Raw genomic sequence first — 21,111 nt, 5'->3', positions numbered from 1 at the left:
GTTTTACCTGATCTAAATCTGACTTGGGAAAAGTAGAAAGCTCATAGTACTTTAAAATTGGTGCTCACTTTATGTTTCTGTCACCAAACCCAGTAATGCTTCCACCCAATCAGAGCCATAGTGGATAATGCCTAGATTGGCAAGTTGATCGTTTTATTTGAGATGGTGCAATGAGGACTTCTGCCAAAAAAATAATGATGCATGGCTCAAATGTCAGGCAGCAATTTCATGGAGAATGAGGAAGGAGTAGCCAAGGTTCACTGAAAGATGCAAGAATATTGTGATCTTCAAAACGCAAAGCAAAAGTTTCAATTTTGCATCCTTTTTGTAAATTGTAGTTCTTAGTTAAGTTTGACATTCGACTTGTCAACTTGTTGGTATGATGGATTCAAGATTTGTGTCTCAGAGCATGCTGCTGTCAAATCTTGCCAAACAGCTTTATTACAACTCTTTCCTGCAGAGAAATTGAAATGAGACCGCAAATAATAGAAAGCTAGATTGCAGTGTGGACAGATAGCGCCACCTGTTTATTTTGCTCTTTAACTGTATTGCTATTGCTTTGGCTTTGCTGCCTGCTTCGGCTGCAGGAGAGGTATACCCCCAGGACCTATTAAGTCTATCATGCCCGATGTCCCATTCCCAATAGGCTTTTGCTCAAGTGGTCAACCAATTTTTCAGACTGCTGCAACTGTAGTACATATCAAATAGCCGAATTCTACGACGACAAATTAATTAATATGAACAAATTAATCAATGTAGCAGTAGTGATTGTTGACTGAGGGATTTTATATTGGGAACTGGTGATTACTACTGTATAATTGTTTAAATAAAGGCTGCAATGGGATTTTTTTTTACTGTGAGAAACTCCATTGTTTGTCCTTTGGAACTGTCTAGGCAAGCATATTTAGAAAAAGGAGTCTGTGACAGAACAAGAATTTAACAGGTTTTGAAAACGAAGCCAGGTGCGTTTTGATAAATTTATGTGCGTTTACAAATGGGACACTAGTGGTGGATAAGTGCAGGGTTTTCTTTCCATTCGTTTTTTTTTCCTTTTTCATTTAATTCTTGTATGCATTCAAATGTCAAGTTTCTGTCGTCTTTCTTGTATTTCTTGTTTTAAAGCCAGAACGTTCTGAGTTTTATGATCTCTGATTTTCCCTAGTCTCTCTAGGCTTCAAATTTGAAATAAATCTCATGGTTTCGCATATACTTTTTCTTGTCTTTGTCAATCCACACACTCCTTGATCCCAGGTCATGCTTTGGTGGCTAACTGATGTTCACATTTGCTCCTCCTCCTCTTCTTTGTTGAGGGACTTCAGAGATAACGTCCTAAAGTTGGGGGAGTCATGTAGCCCAAGAAATGGCTGCGCTGTGTTCTTTAGCTTTCATTCGCAGTGTTGCGATGCTGGAGGATTTCCTGTCGGGGTCCATGTTTAGATCGTACCCGTTAATGCCAGTGCTCATCCCTGGACTCCCAAACAAGCTGCCCATGTGTGTCTGTCCCATGTGACCTCCAGAACTGGGCACACCCAAGAAGTCAGACACTCCGCTAGCAGCATGTGGATGAGGTGGCATGCAGGAAGTGACCGAGTCGCAGGGCACGACGCAGCCGGGCACAGGAGATGCCGCACTGCTGCTGCCTATCCAAGAAGGGTTCTGAATCTGCAACAAAGTCAAATGCAGAAGGTTAAGGAAGGTATTACATTCTGCAATCTCAGCATCAGTAACATTAATGTAACTTCTAGTCTTGAGAGCATTCATCAAGTCTGACTCCTTGTTTTGAAATACTGCATTGGCGAAGGTGCAGAATCCTCAGTGGTACTCGATGTGGAGATATATCAAGAGCTGTGGGGCATTCATCTAGTCCCGTACTGAGTGGGAGCTGCTTGACTAGTGTGGAGGAGGAATGCCTGTCTCTGTATGCTCCTTCAACACCCAGAGTAACCTCCTCTGCTGAGCGGAGGGAGCACAGAGTGAATTGATAGGGCTGTATTCTGCTCTGGGCCTGGGGAGGTGGGGGTCTGAGGGAGGGCTGTGGAGGGAGATGAAAGCCCTCTCAGGGAGATGCCCCAGATGTGAGCAAAGCTGCATTCCACAGCTGCAGGCGCGCTCCCCAAAGAGCCACCCCTGCCCTCCGACCCGGCCACATATTCATAATAAATCCAGGAGATTCTTTGGCGCTCCTGTGAAGGCGTGTCGTCCTCGGCCACAGCCCTGGTGTGACCTGACCTCGACATTGTGTTTCCTTAGGTCTTGAAATTGTCAGTTGTCTGCCTTCCTACTGTTTTTCATTTGAAATTCATCATCACTAATATTCACTCTTTGAAGGTTTTAAAAAGTGCACTTAATCATAAAGATAAGTTTAAAAAAAAATGACTATGACAGTCCGTTCTAATAACATTCTTAATAAAACACTCTGACAGGGCTCCCCGCACTACTTAAGTGGCGCCGCAACATCGGTAGTGAATCTACAGTACAAAACAAAAAGTGAGACCAGTGTAGTCTGATTCCTTAATGAAAGAATTAATCGTTTTTACTGAATCAAAAACATAAAGCAACATCAATTCCTGAACAAATGATTCAAATTAGTGAATCAAACTCATAAAGTTTACAACTGAATGTCTTAATTCAGCAAAGTTACTGGTTCTTTATATGACAATAAATGTATAGTAAGATAAACGTTTTCAGTTTTTCCTATTCTAAAAAAGTCAATTATTTAAAGTCTGTGTAAACGCATCTTTTGTAAGACTTTCCATAAATAGATTCTTATATCCTTAAAAGTACTAAGACTTTTTTTTTAAGTACTAAAACAACTGATAAAGCAATGGAACTTTTTTTCTCTTAACATTTTTCACAATTTCCATCCTTAATTAACATTATTAACACCTATTAATATTAATTTCTAATATTTCCTTGACTTTAATTTATTACTGGAGAGACAGCACTATACCTGAGCATAGTTTTCAGGCCGAGTGAGAAGAGGCAGTTCATAGGCCGTGGAAAAATGTGTCCGGACCTGCTGCATCTGTCCGAAACGCTCTCTTTTCCGCCACTTGGCTCTTCGGTTTTGGAACCACACCTGCAAGACAATCAACCCTTAATCATGAGGATATTGCATAATAAGTGATTAGATGACCTGCAAACTGGCCACTTGTGGTGTTGCATCATAGAGAGGAAATGATTTATTGACGGAGTAATAAACATCTATTATCAGACAAACTTCATTGTGTTACTCATTTGGTATAGGCTAGCGAGTCTGCCACTTTAGTTGTAAGTCTAGAGCTCATGTAGGAAACCATTTTTGGCTATATTATAGATCAGCATCTTTTCCCTGGAAACAGTTCGGGGAGATCTGGTCATTGTTTGATGTTGTGGGAGCTGACAGATTGTGATGGCCTCCTCTGAGTTTCTTTTCTATCAGAGCTATCAGCAGCAGCAGGGGGTAGGGAGGGGAAAGCAGGATCCCACCGGGTCCAGAGGCTTCGAATAACTGTTTCACTCCTCCTCCTTCACTACCACCACACGCTTGCTTTGATGGATTAGGAGATTGCTGCTCAGCTTTTAGAAAGGAAAAGGTGAATTGAAAATCAAAATCATTTACTCACCCTTGTGTCATTCCAGACCTGCTTGACTTTAATTTATGTGTCGAACACAAATGAATATATTTTGATCATGCAATGAAATTAAAGTAGTTCCCTTTAAAAAAAAAAACTTTTGCTGATTATTTACTCACCCCCATGTCATCCAAGATGTCCATGTCTTTGTTTCTTCAGTCGAAAAGAAATTAAGGTTTTTGATAAAAACATTCCAGGATTTTCTCCATATAATGGACTTCAATGGGAACCAAACGGTTCGAGGTCCAAATGAGAGTTTCAGTGCAGCTTCAAGGTGCTTTAAACGACACCAGACGATGAACAGGGGCCTTTTCTAGGACCCTTCGTGTCATGACTCGAAAAAAGATAGTCAGGAGAGTCACGAACGCTCATCACAGAACAGAGGAAGGCGAGCATTTGTGCTTATGAAACTGAAGTTTTTATTCATCGTCTGGAGTCGTTTAAAGCCCTTTGAAGCTCCACTGAAACTCTCATTTGAACCTTAAACCGTTTGGTTCCCAATGAAGTCCATTATATGGAGAAAACCCTGGAAGGTTTTCATCAAAAACCTTAATTTCTTTTCGACTGAATAAAGAAAGACATGGACATCTTGGATGACATGGGGGTGAGTAAATTATCAGCAAAAGTTTTTATTTTTTTTTTTTTTTTTAAGTGAACTACTCCTTTAAGTAGGCTCCAATATTGTTTTGCACCCCAAAAGCATCTGCAATTTTTTTTTTAAATATCTTCTTTTGTGTTCCACAGATGAATGAAATTCATATGTTTGAATGATGAGAGTGAGTAAATGACTTCATTTTTAGGTAAACTATCCTTTTAACAAACAGTACTGGATTTCATCTGGCAAGTTACTTCTGTGCTTTGTTATAGAAATATGCATTGTGTCCCTGAATAGATGGTTATTTCGAGATCTGGGAATTAGAGAACAAATTACACAAAGTGATTTCTCATGGTTCGCAGTCTGAAGAGCTGCCAAAATTCCATTCTTTTAGTCCATGATCTTCTCTGTTTAGAAGTATCTGTTTATTGATTTGTGGAGTGGAAAGTTTTCTTTCTTTTGTCTTGCAATCTCAATTTGTCACGGAGCTTGAACTTGGATCCGGGGCTGGCCCTTTGGTCAATCAGTTTGTGGTTATTGCATCCATTGCCAGCAAGATGTCAACCTATCTCTAAACGTAACTTGATAGCACCTTAGCTCTGTTTGCACTTAATTTTGGTGGTGGACATCAATGTCCCTTGGCTCCATATCATATGTTTGTAGAGCTTAACTGCCTGGAGAAAAAAAAGAACATTTCAGACAGAGCATCATCACTCTTGCGGCTCTCCGCTTGCATCCTTGTGTTTTGAAATGATGCTAGGTTTTGATACCATCTAAGCATCTAAGAATGCAAAGACGTCCATTTAATGTGATGGTCTGCACAGTATTTTTATTCCCGTTTTTATGTTAATCTTTTTATCAGACTGTCTTTCCTGTCATAAATCTAAGCATGGAAGTTGGGAGATCGAAAAGAAAGATGGAAGAAAGTTCGAAATGGAGTTTGTTTTCATTCTATGTTTAATTTCCTGACTCTTAAGCCCCTGGCTTTCCATATCTGACTCTCCAACCGTAGAGGCGTGTAGACGAGTGGTGGAAAGATTGCCTTGCACCTCTCATACTGATGAACCAATACTGAGGTGTGTTGTATAATGCTTACACCAAAAGTTCACCTTTGAACTACTAGACTGACAAGAGAGACCATACATGGGGAGTGATTTGGATCTGTATTTTGGTCAAAAGTTGGACTTGCTTTTTGGTTTCTTTAAAATATTTCCAATAATTCTATCCCTTTAGTGGTTGCTGGTGAATAAAGTTCAAATCTGCCAACATTAACAAGTCAACTAATTTTGACCAGCACCTGTTAGAAACGTAGTAGCAAAAGTCTTTTTTTTTTAATCTTTTGTATGTTGTCCATGCAGGCTAGTAACACAGTAATTGGTAAAGACGTTGACAGCTAAAGCAGCTTAGAGGCTTATTATGGAGCTTTATTTATGTTCCAGCACCAGGGGAGAAAGAACAGAAACACTGAACTAAACCTAGCAGAAAAAACAGCTTTGAAGTCCAGAGTAGCTTTAAGGATTGATGGTCTGACTCTGCTGTCACTCAAGCTCACTTCTTCTACTTCAAAATCATTCATTTTTTTGTTTCTTGACCTCCAGAACTGTAATTATAGTAAAATGCTATTTATAGCATATTAAGCCATTAACCTTATGTGTCCAGACATATTAAGTATATTAATATTTCAGATACTTTGCTTTTCCTTTGCTTTTCAATCCCAGCCAATTTGTGGAGACATTAGTCATTTACACTACTGCAGTTGAGTAAGTCTGATTGTACACAAGTACTGTTTCTTTATTGACTTCTTCTTATTACAGTATGTGGTACTTTTGCCTTCAATTAGTGTAAAGAAGCAACAGGAATTGATGGGGAAAAGAAGGGGTGGGTTCAGCAAATGACCGAGCCAGACTCAAACTCTAGTTGCTTGCACAAAGGCATCACTGTCAGAGCACATGCAACCTAAGCTTGCTTTTCGCCATATGAGTCATTTGTTTTTTCATGTTGCTTTAAAAAATGTTATGGTTGGCGTTAGGGTAATGTGCAGTAAAATAGGTATCTTTTTTTGCTGTGCCAAAGTAGGGAGTAGATGAGAAAGGGCTTCAATTTTAAGTTCCAGAAAGGTTTGACAGTGTTCATAGTCCCTGGAACTGAACCATTGTGGATGTTTCCCATTATTCTTTAGTTATAGCCAGTCGTGTACATGGATATATATCATAAGCATCCCTCACCATGTGAAGGAACTTCAGGCTAGATTCTCTCACCTACCCTTGAGAGCAGGGAGGGACGCATTCTTTCCTGAGTGGGACATTAATGAAAGACAAACAGTGTAAATCCGGGGTTCTAAGTTAAGCGCACATTCGGGGTCGCGGGTAAAGGGATCTCCCGGTCTGTCTGTTGATGCAGGAATGCAGCAGTAGTGTTGGAGGGATTATATGCAAATGTGGGGGTGGGTCACATAAAGGTTCTTGTTTTCCAGACCTAGGCTGAGTTTAATAAAGCTGGGCTCAGAGGTTCAGGTAGAGGCTCGAGATGAAAGCAGACCCTGACGTGTCTAATCTGAAAGCCCCTTTTTTTACTTTATGATCTCTTGTGACGGCCAACTTCAACAGCTTTTTCTCTGTATACTCTATTTTCATTTAATATTCTTTGCACCGAGTGTAATCGCTCTTCCTCCGAGTGTCGGTGTTCTTTTACCACCTTATATTAACAGGACTTCCATCCCTCATTTTTCAAAGGTCAAACGGACTAAAATTAGTAGAGAGAGACTTCATTGTTGATCTAGCCTCATTGTACAAGGTTATTCAAAACATGTTATTTAATTTGGTAATGTAAATGCGGCTCACACCTGTACACGAGCTTCTGTCAGGTCAGTCCTCAGTGCGAGTTGTTCCCGAGCGTAGACGTCGGGATAGTGTGTTTTCTGAAAGACTTTCTCCAGCTCCTCTAGCTGATAGCTTGTGAAGGTGGTACGGTTGCGTCTTTTCTTGCCCTTGTTGCTCTCTCCCTCGGCCTTGTCCAACAACGGAGAAGCCAAATCTGAGTTTGGCTGCTGGGGGCTCTTCACTCCTGACTCCTTTATGCTGAGGTAGCTGCCATCCATCCCTGCAGGATCACTGTTTTGGGGCAACTCAGAATCTGTCAGCCCTGTGCTGTCTTTACCTGTAGGCAGAAAAAGAGACGTTTGTGAAGGGTCATTGTGTGCATTACTTGATTACATATGATTTTAAAAATGATGTGAGGGAAGTAATTCCGTAGAACCATTTGATCACCAAATATTGTGAGCAATTATTTAATTGAATTGAATTTGATTTCCAAAGTCACTCCAGTGTTCTTCATCCCAAGTCACCCCAGTGCACCGTTAAGTTTGATAAAGCCTTTATCATTAAAACCTGGTGTAATTTCATTTTTAATCACAGGGATACTAAATATTTACAGGGATATTTAGAAATTAAAAATATATATAGGTAATGCTTGAATACTTTTGGGTGTCATGATCTGACGATGAACAATTTTTACAACATTTATTAATATAGGTTAATGTTAATTAATATGCTTTTATTCATTATAAGTTAATTTTTGTACTTTAATGTTAATTATTAACAGATGTACTATCAAGCTTTAGAAATGTAGAAATTACCCTACATTAATAAAGTATTGTTCATTATAGCTGCATCGTATTAACTAATGTTAACAAATTAAACAATACTGTTAACTTATCTAAGTGTTAGCTATAAGATTGGTCAATATAATATACTATTGCATCTAATTTAATATTGGCCAATTTAATATATTGTTCATAGTTCTTCAATCCCAATATCTTGATTATTCTTTATTTGGTCTGTAGTGAGTGTGTGGAATGAGAATCTGTAAGACCCATGGATTTAGTAACGGCTGTCAGTCTCCGCTCATAAATCAGCTGCTCGTGTGTAACAGACAACATGGCTGTGATAGAAAATTACCGGTTTCTCATTTAGGCACAATTCGAAGACTACTGCCCTGCTTAATGAGTGTAGCCTCAAACATACACACAGTCTGTGGCAAGGGTGCAAAACGGAGCTTGGCTCGTAATGAGGCCGCACTCGTTCCAGAAGCCACTGGAAACACACACAGCTCAGCTGTGAAACCCCAGTCAGCGTGCCGGTCATAAATTCAGTCAGATCAATGAATGTGAGAATTCCTGTACATTAGGTCATTTCTCCAGCTCGCTCTCAGTGCTCATTACCTGTCCGTACTTCGTGGAAAAGCTGTGCTACAAAGATTGGCATGCTCACTCAAATCATAACGCTTACAAACTTGATAGCTCTATTGGCAGACTTTTGGCTGTTTCTCCCTGTTTCGCTCATTTAGCTACAAGGAGAAATAGGGTGTAAAGCTGGATTAGAGTTCCTTTGGGAATGTTTCCTTCTTATGCGATCCAGTGGTGACCCTGAGCTTTATGTCTTACTTTAGCTCAGCGCTCAGTGACAGAAAGTTATTTTAGGTGATGCAGTGTTGAGTTGTGTTCATTTTCTAATGTGAGACTTGATTAAAGCCTTCTCGGGTTTGAGCTGAGGGGCAGATGGGTAAATGCTACTGGTACACATGCTTTTCTCACCTCCTCACATAACCATGTAGGGTAATGTACAGAGCCAGATTAGGGTATTGTGGTGCCCTGTGAGAGAGATCGTGTGTGGCTTGTAACAGGTGTAGTACCCTCAAAAGTACTCCTTATTTTATCCCCAAACAGGGTCCATATTAGCATCTACTATATAAAGGGATAATTCACCCAAAAATTTAAATTAGCCCATGATTTACTCACCCTCAAGGCATCCTAGGTGTATATGACATTCTTCTATCAGACAAATACAATCGGAGATATATTAAAAATGCCCTGGCTCTTGCAAGCTTTATAATGGCAGTTAATGGTTGTTCAAGTCCAAAAAAGTGCATCTATCCATCATAAATTGCTCCAAACTGCTTCGGGGGGTTAATAAAGGCCTTCTAATGCGAAGCGATCAGTTTGTACAAGAAAAAAAATCCATATTTAAATATAAAATAACTATATTCCGGCAAAACGGCCATACACAGTCTACTTTGTGTTCCACTACTCCTGTGAAACACAAAAGAAGGTATTTTTTGACATGTAAGTCAACGGGGTCTAAAGTTGTTTTGGAGCCCATTGACTTGCATTGTATGGTTAAAATGCTTCAAATATTTTCTTTTGTGTTCCAAGGAAGAAAGTAAGTCATACAGGTTTGAACAACAATAATAACAGAATTTTAACTTCTGGGTAAACGATTCATTTAGGTGTAGATAAGCCACACATATGTACCTTTTGATAGCACTTCCCCAGTAACAAGCTAAAAGTAAAATGTTTGCGCACATATTTCCCACTATTTGAAACCATTTGTATGGCCCTGATTTGAACACACCCTAAACATGTTTCCCCTTGGCACATGCCCAAATGCCCATATTGGCACAACCAGCCTTTCACCAAGCCATTCAACCAGCACAATCCTCCATCAAGTTCTAATTTTTCAGTTGCCAATAACCATGTGATTTGTGATCAAGACAACAGTGTGTGGCTTTGTGAATCTTGTGTGGTGTCATTTGATTTAAAAATGCATACTGCCTAGGGTAAAAGAAACCCATTATCTTAATGTATAATACACTCCATAAAATGAAACCAGCTTTTTTTATTGCCATTTGAGTTTTGGCTGAATCTCTCTCTTAAAGAGCATAGTTCACTACAAAAAAAAAAAAATGAATCACTCTCGTGATTTTCCAAACCTCTTGTATGAAAGACGAAAGATATTTTGAAGAACGTTTGGTAAGGAACTGTTTTGATGATTGTTGACCTCCATTGTATGGACAAAAAAAATATTAGGTATGTTTACATATGAATAAATAATGTAACTCGATTCACATTTTCATTTATGTAATATTTATATTATATCCTCATTCGGAACTAGAGAAAGCCACCGGAGCTGCCATGAGTATAAATGTAATTTTTGCCTTGATGACATACCTTAATGTAAAGTTAACAAATATGCCAAAAAAGCTTCTTTTTTTGTTGCAAATATTTTGTAAATATTCACTTTCCTCCACTGATCAGTTCCTGATCCAGTGCACGTTCATAATAAGTAAAACATGTAAACTTATTGTAAAAGGGGTCTGGTAAACATGGGTATCACAACATGCATATTATTTCAGGTCTACACAACCCCTTTCAATGTGATCAAAATTTAACTGGATAAAAAGCTCAATCTGATCGATTGGGATGTTTACTGTATATGAAGGTCTTTCAGTCTAATTGAGCCAATAATCCATTTACTAACAGATTTTTTTTGGGTGCACATAAACATAGATACTGAGATATTTCTGTTTATGTTGCACAGAAAAAAAAGTCAAATGGTTTTGGATCAATATTAGGTTGAGTAAATGACAATTTTCATTTTGTGCGAACTATCCCTTTAACTCGCATTGTTCGTTTTAGATTTAGAGATCTTTAGAGAGTTTCAGCTGGATAAATATAGCATTTTTGTCTTTACCTTTTGTAGGTATATGCCTTAGGAATTGCTCCTGTTCTTGACCACATTGCACATTGTATATGCTTCCTTTTGGTTGTCTCCCTATTTGCCTTTTCCAGGCACCATAGGCTCAACCATGACATACATGGAGCCAGGCCTGGGGGTATAATGGTTCCCACATTGCCTCTTGCCCACGACTGACACATCTTGTTAAGCAAGTGAGAGCAGCGAATTTACTCAAACATAAATATTTTCAGCTTGTCCCTTCAGATGCCTCACGCCTTTTGCCCCCTCACGGAAAAGCTGACAGCCTGTTTGAAATCGGGGCCTAGCGATCAAAGGTTCTTGTTTATACCTCGTGTCACTGATGGCTTTTGGCAGACCTAGAGTATTGTGACAGTCTCGTAGTCCACTAAGGGTTCAACCCAGGCGCTCTGCTGCTCAAGGTGAACAGAGACTTGGCTGCTCCGTAGCTCCACCATATGGGCGAGTAACATGACCTGCCTCCTGGGCAAGAAATCTCACGGCAAAATGTTTCTGTCAGAATAGAAAAAGTTATAAACTGGAGCTCTGAGGGGGGTATTGGTTGAAGATTGCAACAAAAAAATGCTGAGCAGAAACATGGTCATGCTGTTTTACCCTGTTTGTGGTGCACTGTTAGACACACTGAAGTTTCATGAGGTCATATCTGACTTTGGGAAAAATCACAGATAATACCAGAAAAAAAACACCATTTTTTTCCAGTGAAGTGCAAATGAGAACATTATTTTAGCAGAATTGAAGAAAAAAAAATTGTTTTGAATTTTGGCACTGACTGAACAAGGAATCTTTTCACTTTCTTTTTTTTTTACACATATCTTTATGGTACTTGTTTTTTCACTGCTATTGATCACTGATTTTTCTGATTTATTATTTACATATTTTAAGTGGTTTTGAATGTCTAACGTACTACCATTCAAATGTGTGGCGTTGGTAAGATTTATAAATGTTTTTGAAATAAGTCCTGAAAAAAATTACAATTTAAAATAACTGTTTTCTATTTTAATACATATTATTAAAAAAAACTTAGTTAAAATTAGTAAAATGTAAAGTTATTTTCAATTGTAATATTTTAAAATGTAATTTGTTCATGTGATGGGATCTTTACTCCAGTCTTCAGTATCTCATGATACTTCAGAAATCATTGTAATATACTGATTTTGTGCACAAGAAACATGCTCAGTTTAGCTGCTTAATATTTTTGTTGAAACTAAAATGCATTTCTTTTCAGAATTTTTGGATGAAAAGACCAGCCGTTGAAATGGAAATCCTTTGTAACATCATGTCTTTACTGTCACTTGATCAGTTTAGTATCTTTGCAATGCAGACTTCTGATCCCAAACGGTATTTGCGTTGAACACATGCATTTTATTATGTATGTTTTTGCAAGCATTGGAAGTGTGTGGGATTTTTATTTCTCATGTGTATTAGTAGACATCCTGCTTACTGGTTTTGGGTGAGTGATTATTTATTCAAACATTCACGAGGGCATAATGGTATTTGTGTGTTTTCTATCTAGTTATCTGTGCGTCAGCTTTTATAACACTGATTCCAAGATAGCACACTTCTCCTTCCTTACAGAGTGAGGGATGTGTGAAGTCTTTTACAGTACTTTTCCAGTGCAATGAGGTAAGAGAGTCATTGCATCAGTTACCAGGGCAGGACAAGAAGTTCAGCCCTAGGTTAGGAGACGGTGAGGTTCAGGAAAAAGACTAATTGGCATTTTAACCCGAGTAGGTTCACACCTGTATGCGTAACAAGAATGGGGCTTGTAAACCTACTTTACAGCATCTACTTTTACCTCTGACTCCAGAGTAAAATATCTTCAAATGGGTCGCCATTTGATATATCCTATAAATCAAGAGGAAAGGGCACCTCTATATATTTTCATAAAATATGCATGAATGGCTAGCTCAGTGGTTCCAGATCCACTTGCACTAAAAAGGTGCCTTGCCTTCGATGGGAGACGCCAGCTTTGTAGGATGTCGGTGCTCGACCCCGTGAGTTAGCAAGGGTCAGATCTTTACAAGGGGCAGTCATTTAGTACCAGCCGAAAACGGGGGAACACATCAAAGTGTAATTTAACTAGCTGTAAAGCGGCAGGGCATCCTCTATGCTTTTTTACAGAATCTGATTGTTAGGGTCAGCAGCGGGCAAATAAAAGAAACACTATAAATTAGGCTACCTGGGGTCTCTGTGAAGGGTTAATGGTGAAATATGCCAAAATTAAAAGGCATAAATAAGACGTAGTCAGGCCGGGTTTCGTCGTTATTATGACAAAAAAAAAAAGAAAAAAAAGCAAATAGTAAAGGAACTCGGGGAAGACTATTTGCTCATCTAAGCTTTTATTTACATCAGTAATTAGATTTGTTTTCTGTGCTTAAAATATGGATGGAATTGTAATAGGCAGCTTTGTGCTCTGATGCCAGGCCAACTTCCCTTCCGCCGTCTAATTATTTCAGGCTCTTACAGACGGACACGGCAAGAGATTGATAGCTTGTGATATAAAGAATGACTCTGGCTGGTGGCATATGGAAATGGTGAAAGATTTTTTTTTTTATTGGTGATTGTGAGCGTGACACCACAAGATATTAGTAGAGAAGGAGCCTCATTAGTAAACGTCTACTCGTGCAGCCATTTGCAAAACCAGAGCAAATCACATACTCAAAGGCAGATGTGACAACAGCAGCGCGATTCTAAACTTATCCCAACCAAACCACAGGGACCGTCTCCTCCTATAACTTGCTTTACATTTTAGGTGTCACCTCTCATTCTTGAAAGTTGCGTACTTCTGAGAGAAATGTATGACTCTATTCAATTGACATGCACAAGACAGCTGTTGTTTCAGAAAGAGAGAGTTGCGTCTCAGCTGGTGCAGACAAAAAAAAAAAGAAAAAAGCCCGGTAGTGAGACTCTGATGGGTATCCGCAGAGAAGTCCAAACGCACAGCTAGTCCTGAAGGACGATTTATCCCAGCAGGCTGCAGCAAAGAGCACATGCTGGGCAAGAAAACACAGCATTTCCTTTAAGCTGCTTCTCGCGATAAATCACAGCTCGCTCCGCTCCTCCGGCTCCCTTGGAGTGTCGGGACAAAAAGTATTTGAACTCAAGACTGCTTAAACCTGAGGATGTTTATCAAATGCAGTTTGAATCCATATGCACCGTCAAAAAGAAAGCAAAACTGGTTTTACAAACACTAGGCTACTTGGTTTGGTTGCTGTCTTTCTAACAGTTATGATTATGGAGAGTTTAGATTTGGTGGTATTTTGGAAAAAATATAGCGAGTTAAAATACTCTGCAAGTGTAGTATTTTAGCTACTTCCTTGGGCACAAATATATTGTCTCAAGGGTTGTGCATTTAAATATGTTGCAACAACTTGCCTTGTTCTTCTTTTTTTTATTGCACTGTTTTGTTTGTTAAGGAGTTGACATTGCATTTCCCAAACCCTCTGTAAAGTTTGGAATCTCCTGGATGGCATTAGAAACCACATTGGAGCGGTGCTCTAGTTAACAAGCACTGTGGAATGCTGTAAAAACCTAACTAATCACTGTCTTGTAAGATGATAATATCAAGAAAAAATACAGAAGAGCCAAAAGCTAAAGTAGCACAAAGGCATATATTACAGTATTACAAACTTTAGTAACACTATGTTTATGCTTAAAGGGTTAGTTCACCCAAAATTGGAAATGCTGCCATTTATTCACTTTGTACGTCTTTTTAAACTCATGACTTATTGTATGGTTGCTTCTGCAGAAAACAAAAAGATGATATTATGAAAAATGTCAAATGAAAGTCAATGGAGTTACCACAACATTTTTCAAAATATCCTACTTTGAAAAACACAAAGGTGAGTAAATAACAGTATCTTCCCGTTTTTTTTGTAAACTATCCCTTTCAAAAAAGAATGAATGTGTCTACATTTCATATTATCAATAAGTAAAAATCAATAGTAAAGATTTGAAACAACACATTTGAATTTGCTCAAATAAAAATTGCTGTTCACTAGTTGTTGAAGACCCATTGGAGGGAATCTATTTGGGTTTGATTATGCTGTTTAAATAGAGGCCTTGTCTTTTGAAACCGGCCGACTTGCCGCACTCAGGCAAGCACATTGAGGCTAATGTAAACTGCAAAGCCAAATTTTGAACTGGTAAAATGATCCCAAGTTCTTGTCACCTCTCCTTAGATCAACAGACTATGGGGATATGCTTCCCCCACTCTTTGTGTTGTACTTCTGTTCCACTATGACTATATCCATGCTTATGTTATAATTATTTCAAATTACAATAGTGTAGTAATACAGACATTGCAAATTATCACCAATGTAAATTCATATAATACATAGTGATAATGCATACAGTTTATACCATTAAAAGTAGCCCATATATCAGATTGTTGTGTAAATTTAAATGACTTTCATTAGAAATTATAATATTAGAAAACCTATTATTTATTTATAGCATATCATTAGCCTATATGCATGCGATATCTCATTAATACTTTTCTTTATATGTTTTTCTATTTATTTTTATATGATAAAAGTGATTGTTTTTTTTTTTACTTTTTAGAATTTTCCTTATCCCTACCTGCAGAATTTAATTGTGTTTTACAACCGGAAAAAGGTGTTTCTGCTTGTGAATGCTCATTAAATGAATTCAGTTGAGCTACTTCCTTTCATGTAGTTATTTATCATATCAGCCAAATGCTCTAAATTATAACTAGTGAGAGTGCTTTAAAAAAGATTTGCAAACAGGGAGAATATATGAAAGCCTACAAACACAACTTGGGAATCTAAAGGGCTTTTAAACTCAAAAGTCACCGTCGTTAAAATGTAATCTCCAACTATTATTTTACGCACTATTTAATGATTTTTGGAGTTTTTCTGAATGATAAACTGAGAGCACAAAAGTCCACTGAATGAGGATCAGGTATGATTTGTTTTGTAGTTGTCTCAAACACAAAGTCTTTAAACACTACATTCCCCCATAAGAAGATTGTTCTTGCAGTGCCAATAGAACCAAACTATGAGCAAGCTTAAGATTCACACAACCACCAAAGTACAAAATAATACTGAAAAAGTAGTGATAACCCAAACACAAGTTGCAAGTTTTTCCTGTTGTGCTTTAGGTTGTCAATCAAACTAATATAATTCTTATCTGATTATCTCTACTGTAAACACTAAATGAATTAGCCCATCTGTCCTATACATTTCAAATATCAAGTGTATAATGCTGATTAGCTTAAATACCTTTTTAATCATGACCTGATCTAAAGCATACTTGCATTGCGAGTGCATCCTTAATTGTTGCTTTTAATGCATTACTAAAAGTTTATGTGATCTTAACATTTCATGCCAAATGCAATGGCTGTGATTTGTTTTACAAGGTTTTATGAAGTCATCATCCTTTGACATTTCATGGTCTCCCTTAGTCTTGATTAACAGGGACCTATAGTGAATTATTATTATTATTATTTTTTATTTTTTTGGTAAGGACAATTCGAGTGTTCATGTTCACAATGATGTGGTAAAATTGGGGTTTCACTGACAAGGTGATGAAGGGCTCCCTTTTAAGAGTGTCATTTTCTTTGTGTTATTACTGCTGACCACAAAAGGAGGAATTAGTCAAAAGCTTGTTTTGAAAACCACATTCCCTCTTCAGCATATAATAATCATGCCCAGGGGAAAAGTAAAGTTGATGCAAGTGTTAGTCTGTGACTGCAGAAATATGTAAGCCACACTCAAATTGGTACGTATCTTGGTTTAAATAGAATAGGCATTTGTGTATTCATTCAATCACTGACTTATTATAATTCCTCTATGTAGGCGTCACACATCATAAAATTACTTAGCAACTTTCATTTTGGCTCGAACAATTTCTCTGGCAGGACACTTTGTATGTTGCACTTTTTGAGTTTCTATAATTATGCCTTTTGAGAGCAGAATGAATCATTACATTTTACAAGCTCTTGTTTTAAAGGCACATCTGCATATTAAATTGTGATTTACTATTGGATAATCAAAGTGGTTTTTCAAATTAGACCACATGTTGTAATTTCATTGCCCTAATGAACGGTAGTTATCTGTATCGACCAATCTCGTCAGAATGCATTGTTATTTTTTGTGCTTCGAAGTTGCTTTTCCTAATTATATGAGTGACATGCTGTCTCAATCCATTTGTGTTAATGCTCATTGGAAATATATTAATATCGTAAAAATAGTACACAAACACCCATAACCCCATTCATCTGTGCAGATATAAATGGATGAAATGTGTTTTCAGTTTAAGTCAGTTCTGTTTTCACTGACCTCTAGATCAATTACATTGATGCATAAATAAGCTATCCCTTTGAACTGAGACTCCGGAGATGCAGTTGTTTACAGGATGCCACCAAATGCATGCATTCTTCAGCAACCAATTCACCTATTTTCATGAATGAGCTATATGTCAAAGCCGGCTGCTGATGGTAAATGCATCACTTTACCACTGACACTTTCTGCAGGCAATAATATTATGGAGGATTAATTAGAAGGTACAAAGTAACACTTTATAATAACTTTCATTTATGAACAAACACTATTATATAATGTAACAGGTCTTTTGTTTATGTATAGTCTACATTTATATTTATATATTTTGAAATGTCATACCACTTTGGTTCATATAGCTAAGATTCAATTAGGCCTTTATTAATCAAATCAACTTCAAGTCTGTTGTCATATTAATAATGACTTGTAAGGTTCTGTTAATCAGATATTAAATTGTTTTTGTTTTTTATTTTGTCAGAGAGGTTTTAATTATAGTTTGGGAAATAGGACTTTTATTTGATAACATCTGCACAACAGACCATTATTAAATCTAAGTCTATATCTCGTTGCGTCATCCGTTTATTGTGCAGCGCGTTCCCGAAAGATGCAGATGTAAACGAATCATGGCTTTTGTAGGCTATTTTGTCGTATGGAAGTGTCAATCCGGTCACAATTGTAATAAGGCTATTTTATCTTTAGAATTGTTACTATTAATGCCGTTGTTATTGTGTTCCTGCTGCTTCAGTTAATTTATTTTCTTTATTTCCCCCCTCTCTTCGATGTTGCATGCAATTGACAATAATATCACCATGTTCCTCCGATCTATTTTCACAGCTAAAACTAAGAAATGAACCCGTAGGCTATGACATTCTTCCCCATATAAAATTGTAGGTGATGTCTTAGTTTTCAGAGGACACAAGTTTCGTAGGCGTATACCAGATTGAGATGCAATAAGAAAGGGCAAAACGAATAGGCTATATCTTAATCTGTTATAGGCCTATAAGAAACTTGTGTCTTCCGATCTTTTTTGACAACTAAAACTAAGAGATGAACCTGTATGGCAATCTTCCCCATATAAAATTGTCGTATAGGTCATGTCTTAGTTTTCAGAGGACACAAGTTCCTAAGGCCTATAACAGATTGAGATTCGTTTTGCCCTAATTGCTGCCAGTGTTAAGTTTTTCTGGTATCTTAGGCTTTTGAATGATTATAGTCCTGCTATATATTTAGGCTATTGCAAGCTTTGGTAATTTCAGAGGGGGGAAAATACCAAGTGATTGTTGCCGATGTCTGAAGATGCACTTTTGCTTTACTCTTGAAAGTCGAATCTAGTTTTTAAAAGGTTGTTTATAGTTGATTAATGACTATCGGTAGTCTATATTTTCTATTTTCCACAAAAAAAATTTCATTTTTTTCTTAAATTGGTCTATATAGCTATTTCATCTTTCGAATAATCCAAAAACAATGCAGTCATAAACTACTTATTTAGTGATTTTTTTAAAGCCTTTTTTCTTTAAAAAAAAAAAAAAAAAACTCCAGACAGCTCATATACGTTTGTCTGTGGTCGCAAAGCACACCTGATGTTTTTCTTGTTACGTCGAAAAAATTCGTTTAATCTCAAACACATTAGTGTCAGTTTAAAATATGTGCATTGTTAAAAATGCATTAACTAAAACAAACATTTGCAAAAGACTTTAATGGACACATTGAAACATTTTCCAAACTCATTATGGGCTACCGCTACGAACTCTTTGGCTTCTGCATCCGGAAACATTTTTAAATGTTTGTCCCTCCTGTTTTAGAATTTATATTTTTATAACATGGTCATTTGTTGTATTATTATTATTATTATTAGGCTGTTGTAATTATTAGACCTAGAAGACGGGAATCCTGTGAAAAATCTGTCGTGTAGGCTAGCTAATTAGATTTTGTTTCCATCCACGAACACTAAAATCTTCGTACACAGATTGCTAGAACACGTTGAAAGAACTATTGTTGTTACATTTGTTGAAAATGAAATGCCTTTACAGTTTATAATTGAAGCTGCACATTTTTTAAGTGTTTTTTATTTTGTGCCATCTCGTGGCAGTGTCTTTTAACCAATTCCAAACAAAAGCACACTTAATTCACCGAATGCACGAGCAAGCCTACATGCTTTTGTAACCTTTGTTATAACCTATAGTTGTGCAAAATGTTCACCAAGTCTTGACTTTGTTCGTATTGCGTAGCCTATCGGTACAGATCCGAGCCTGCGCTCATATTGAGTATGAGAATTTGTCAAAATCCTTAGTGTCGTCGACAACTTGTAAAAGTGTTTAAAATTAGTTTCGTTTGCCTTCCAGAATGTGTTAATTAAATTGTCTGCTTCAGATCCAGTATTGAGAATTGTAATTCAGATTATCGCATTAAATATAATTTGATTCAGTCTTCAAAGGTAAAATGTAATAACGGGGGACGTTATGCCTCTTCCTAATTATGTTAGCCTACTGCAAGAGCTAAGCCAGTTATATTGGTAAGTTGTGAAGTCAAATGCATTTGCTTTGTAAATATTAGCCTACCGATGGACTTCACTCTGATGTGATTATCAATATGAATAACCGCCTCTCAAGTAAAATAACCTGGTCTAATTGTAGCTTTTTATTAGAGGGATTTGCAGATTATCCTGTCTTAACAGAGTCATAAAAAACATTAATGTCATTGCAGTTCAACGTAACTGCGCATTTATTTGAAACGAGAAAGTAGAAGACATCTTGAGTTGCTTCCCTGCATACAAGACTATTTTACAAATGCTAGATTTTAAACTCACCGTAACAGGCGATGAGCCCTCCGTTGTGTCCGCTGTCCTGCTGGAGTTTGCTGCTGTCTGGGGGAGTTTTGCAGGAGGACCTCTGCATGAAGAGGTGGTATTTGTTAAAGGTGCCTTCCCCAGCAGTGGCATCCAATGACTGGCATTCCTGCTGGAACGGGCTCCCAGCTTTTTCCCCGTACGCCTGACCTTTGTTGGTCAGGAAAGTGGGGCTGTATTTGGTGTCACTCGCCTGGAATGTCCTGAAAGGGTTCGCCTGGTGATCCCTACCTTGCGGTGCAGATGGGCTATAATATGAATCCATGGATGTCATGTCGCAGTATGAAACGCACGTCTCGGCGTTCATTCCTAAAAAAAAAAGTTTCTGGAAGAAAAAAGACGTCCAATCGTTTTTTTTTTTCTTCCTTTCTTTTCCTTTTTGGAGAGCAAGGCGAGCAGATACGCTCACACTCTCTCCCTCTTCCTCGTACAAACCAATACACACTCACACACGCTCACGCACAGACTTGTGCAGCAGCTGGCTTTGGTTATACAATGATTCAGATGTTTTCCAGAAACGGATAGCTAACCAAAAGCTAAAAAGCCCCCTTAAGGTTAGAGGAGTAACAAAAAATGCGTCTTCTGAAGATGCAGCCCAGATCTCCTCGGTATAGACCACTACGCACGTCAAGACCTCTCCTCGGTTATTATGTAGATGCAATGAATGGGTGAGGTCAGACCTTTGCTTGGAAGAAGAAAAAAATGTTTTGTTGGAAATATGTAGGGGGACTTAACACATGACATTAATGTCATTAGGATATGAAATGTATGACTGATTGAATGTGAAGGGCAGAACGGAGGGAGCAATTTAATGGTTGATTCGCAATGCCTTTTAACTTAGACTTTGCAACAAAGAAACAAGTTTGAGCTCTATATGGGATTATTTGTTTGTTGTGTTTAAGCCACTGATGTGTTTCACTCTTAGAATCTTATGGTTTTCTTTTCTGTTATATATAGTTTCACATTTTGACGTCAATTTTTTTTTTATCTTGTTTTATCTGATCTTGCCTTTACCACCATCAAGATCGACTTCGTATGCTGTCCTCTTTTGCATTTAAATATTTTAATGCAATTTGAAAGCAATACCATTAATACATTAGAGTAAAATATTTTATAGCTATTTAGATTTCTGTAAAACGTTCTCTAGATAGAAAGATTGAGGCCACAGTAGCCTCATTAAATTAATAGCCTGCTCATTTATTTT

The 21,111-nt window shown here is 37.6% G+C and overlaps 1 protein-coding gene across 1 annotated transcript; it reads right to left on the bottom strand.

Moving 5' to 3' along the window:
* Nucleotides 1-116: 116 nt before the first annotated feature.
* Nucleotides 117-20,365, bottom strand: alx4a (ALX homeobox 4a). The gene is made up of 4 exons (XM_039656661.2): nt 19,869-20,365; nt 7,052-7,365; nt 2,951-3,079; nt 117-1,662 (listed from the first exon to the last, which is right to left on the bottom strand). The coding sequence occupies exons 1-4, from the start codon at nt 20,212-20,214 to the stop codon at nt 1,345-1,347; spliced, it is 1,107 nt and encodes a 368-aa protein (XP_039512595.2). The 5' UTR covers nt 20,215-20,365; the 3' UTR covers nt 117-1,344.
* Between the last annotated feature and the right edge of the window lie 746 nt (nt 20,366-21,111).

Source organism: Pimephales promelas, chromosome 1, assembly GCF_988280905.1.
Source record: "Pimephales promelas chromosome 1, fPimPro1.hap1.1, whole genome shotgun sequence".
NCBI classification, from domain to species: domain Eukaryota; kingdom Metazoa; phylum Chordata; class Actinopteri; order Cypriniformes; family Leuciscidae; genus Pimephales; species Pimephales promelas.
This window is presented reverse-complemented; position numbering and strand designations above follow the sequence as displayed.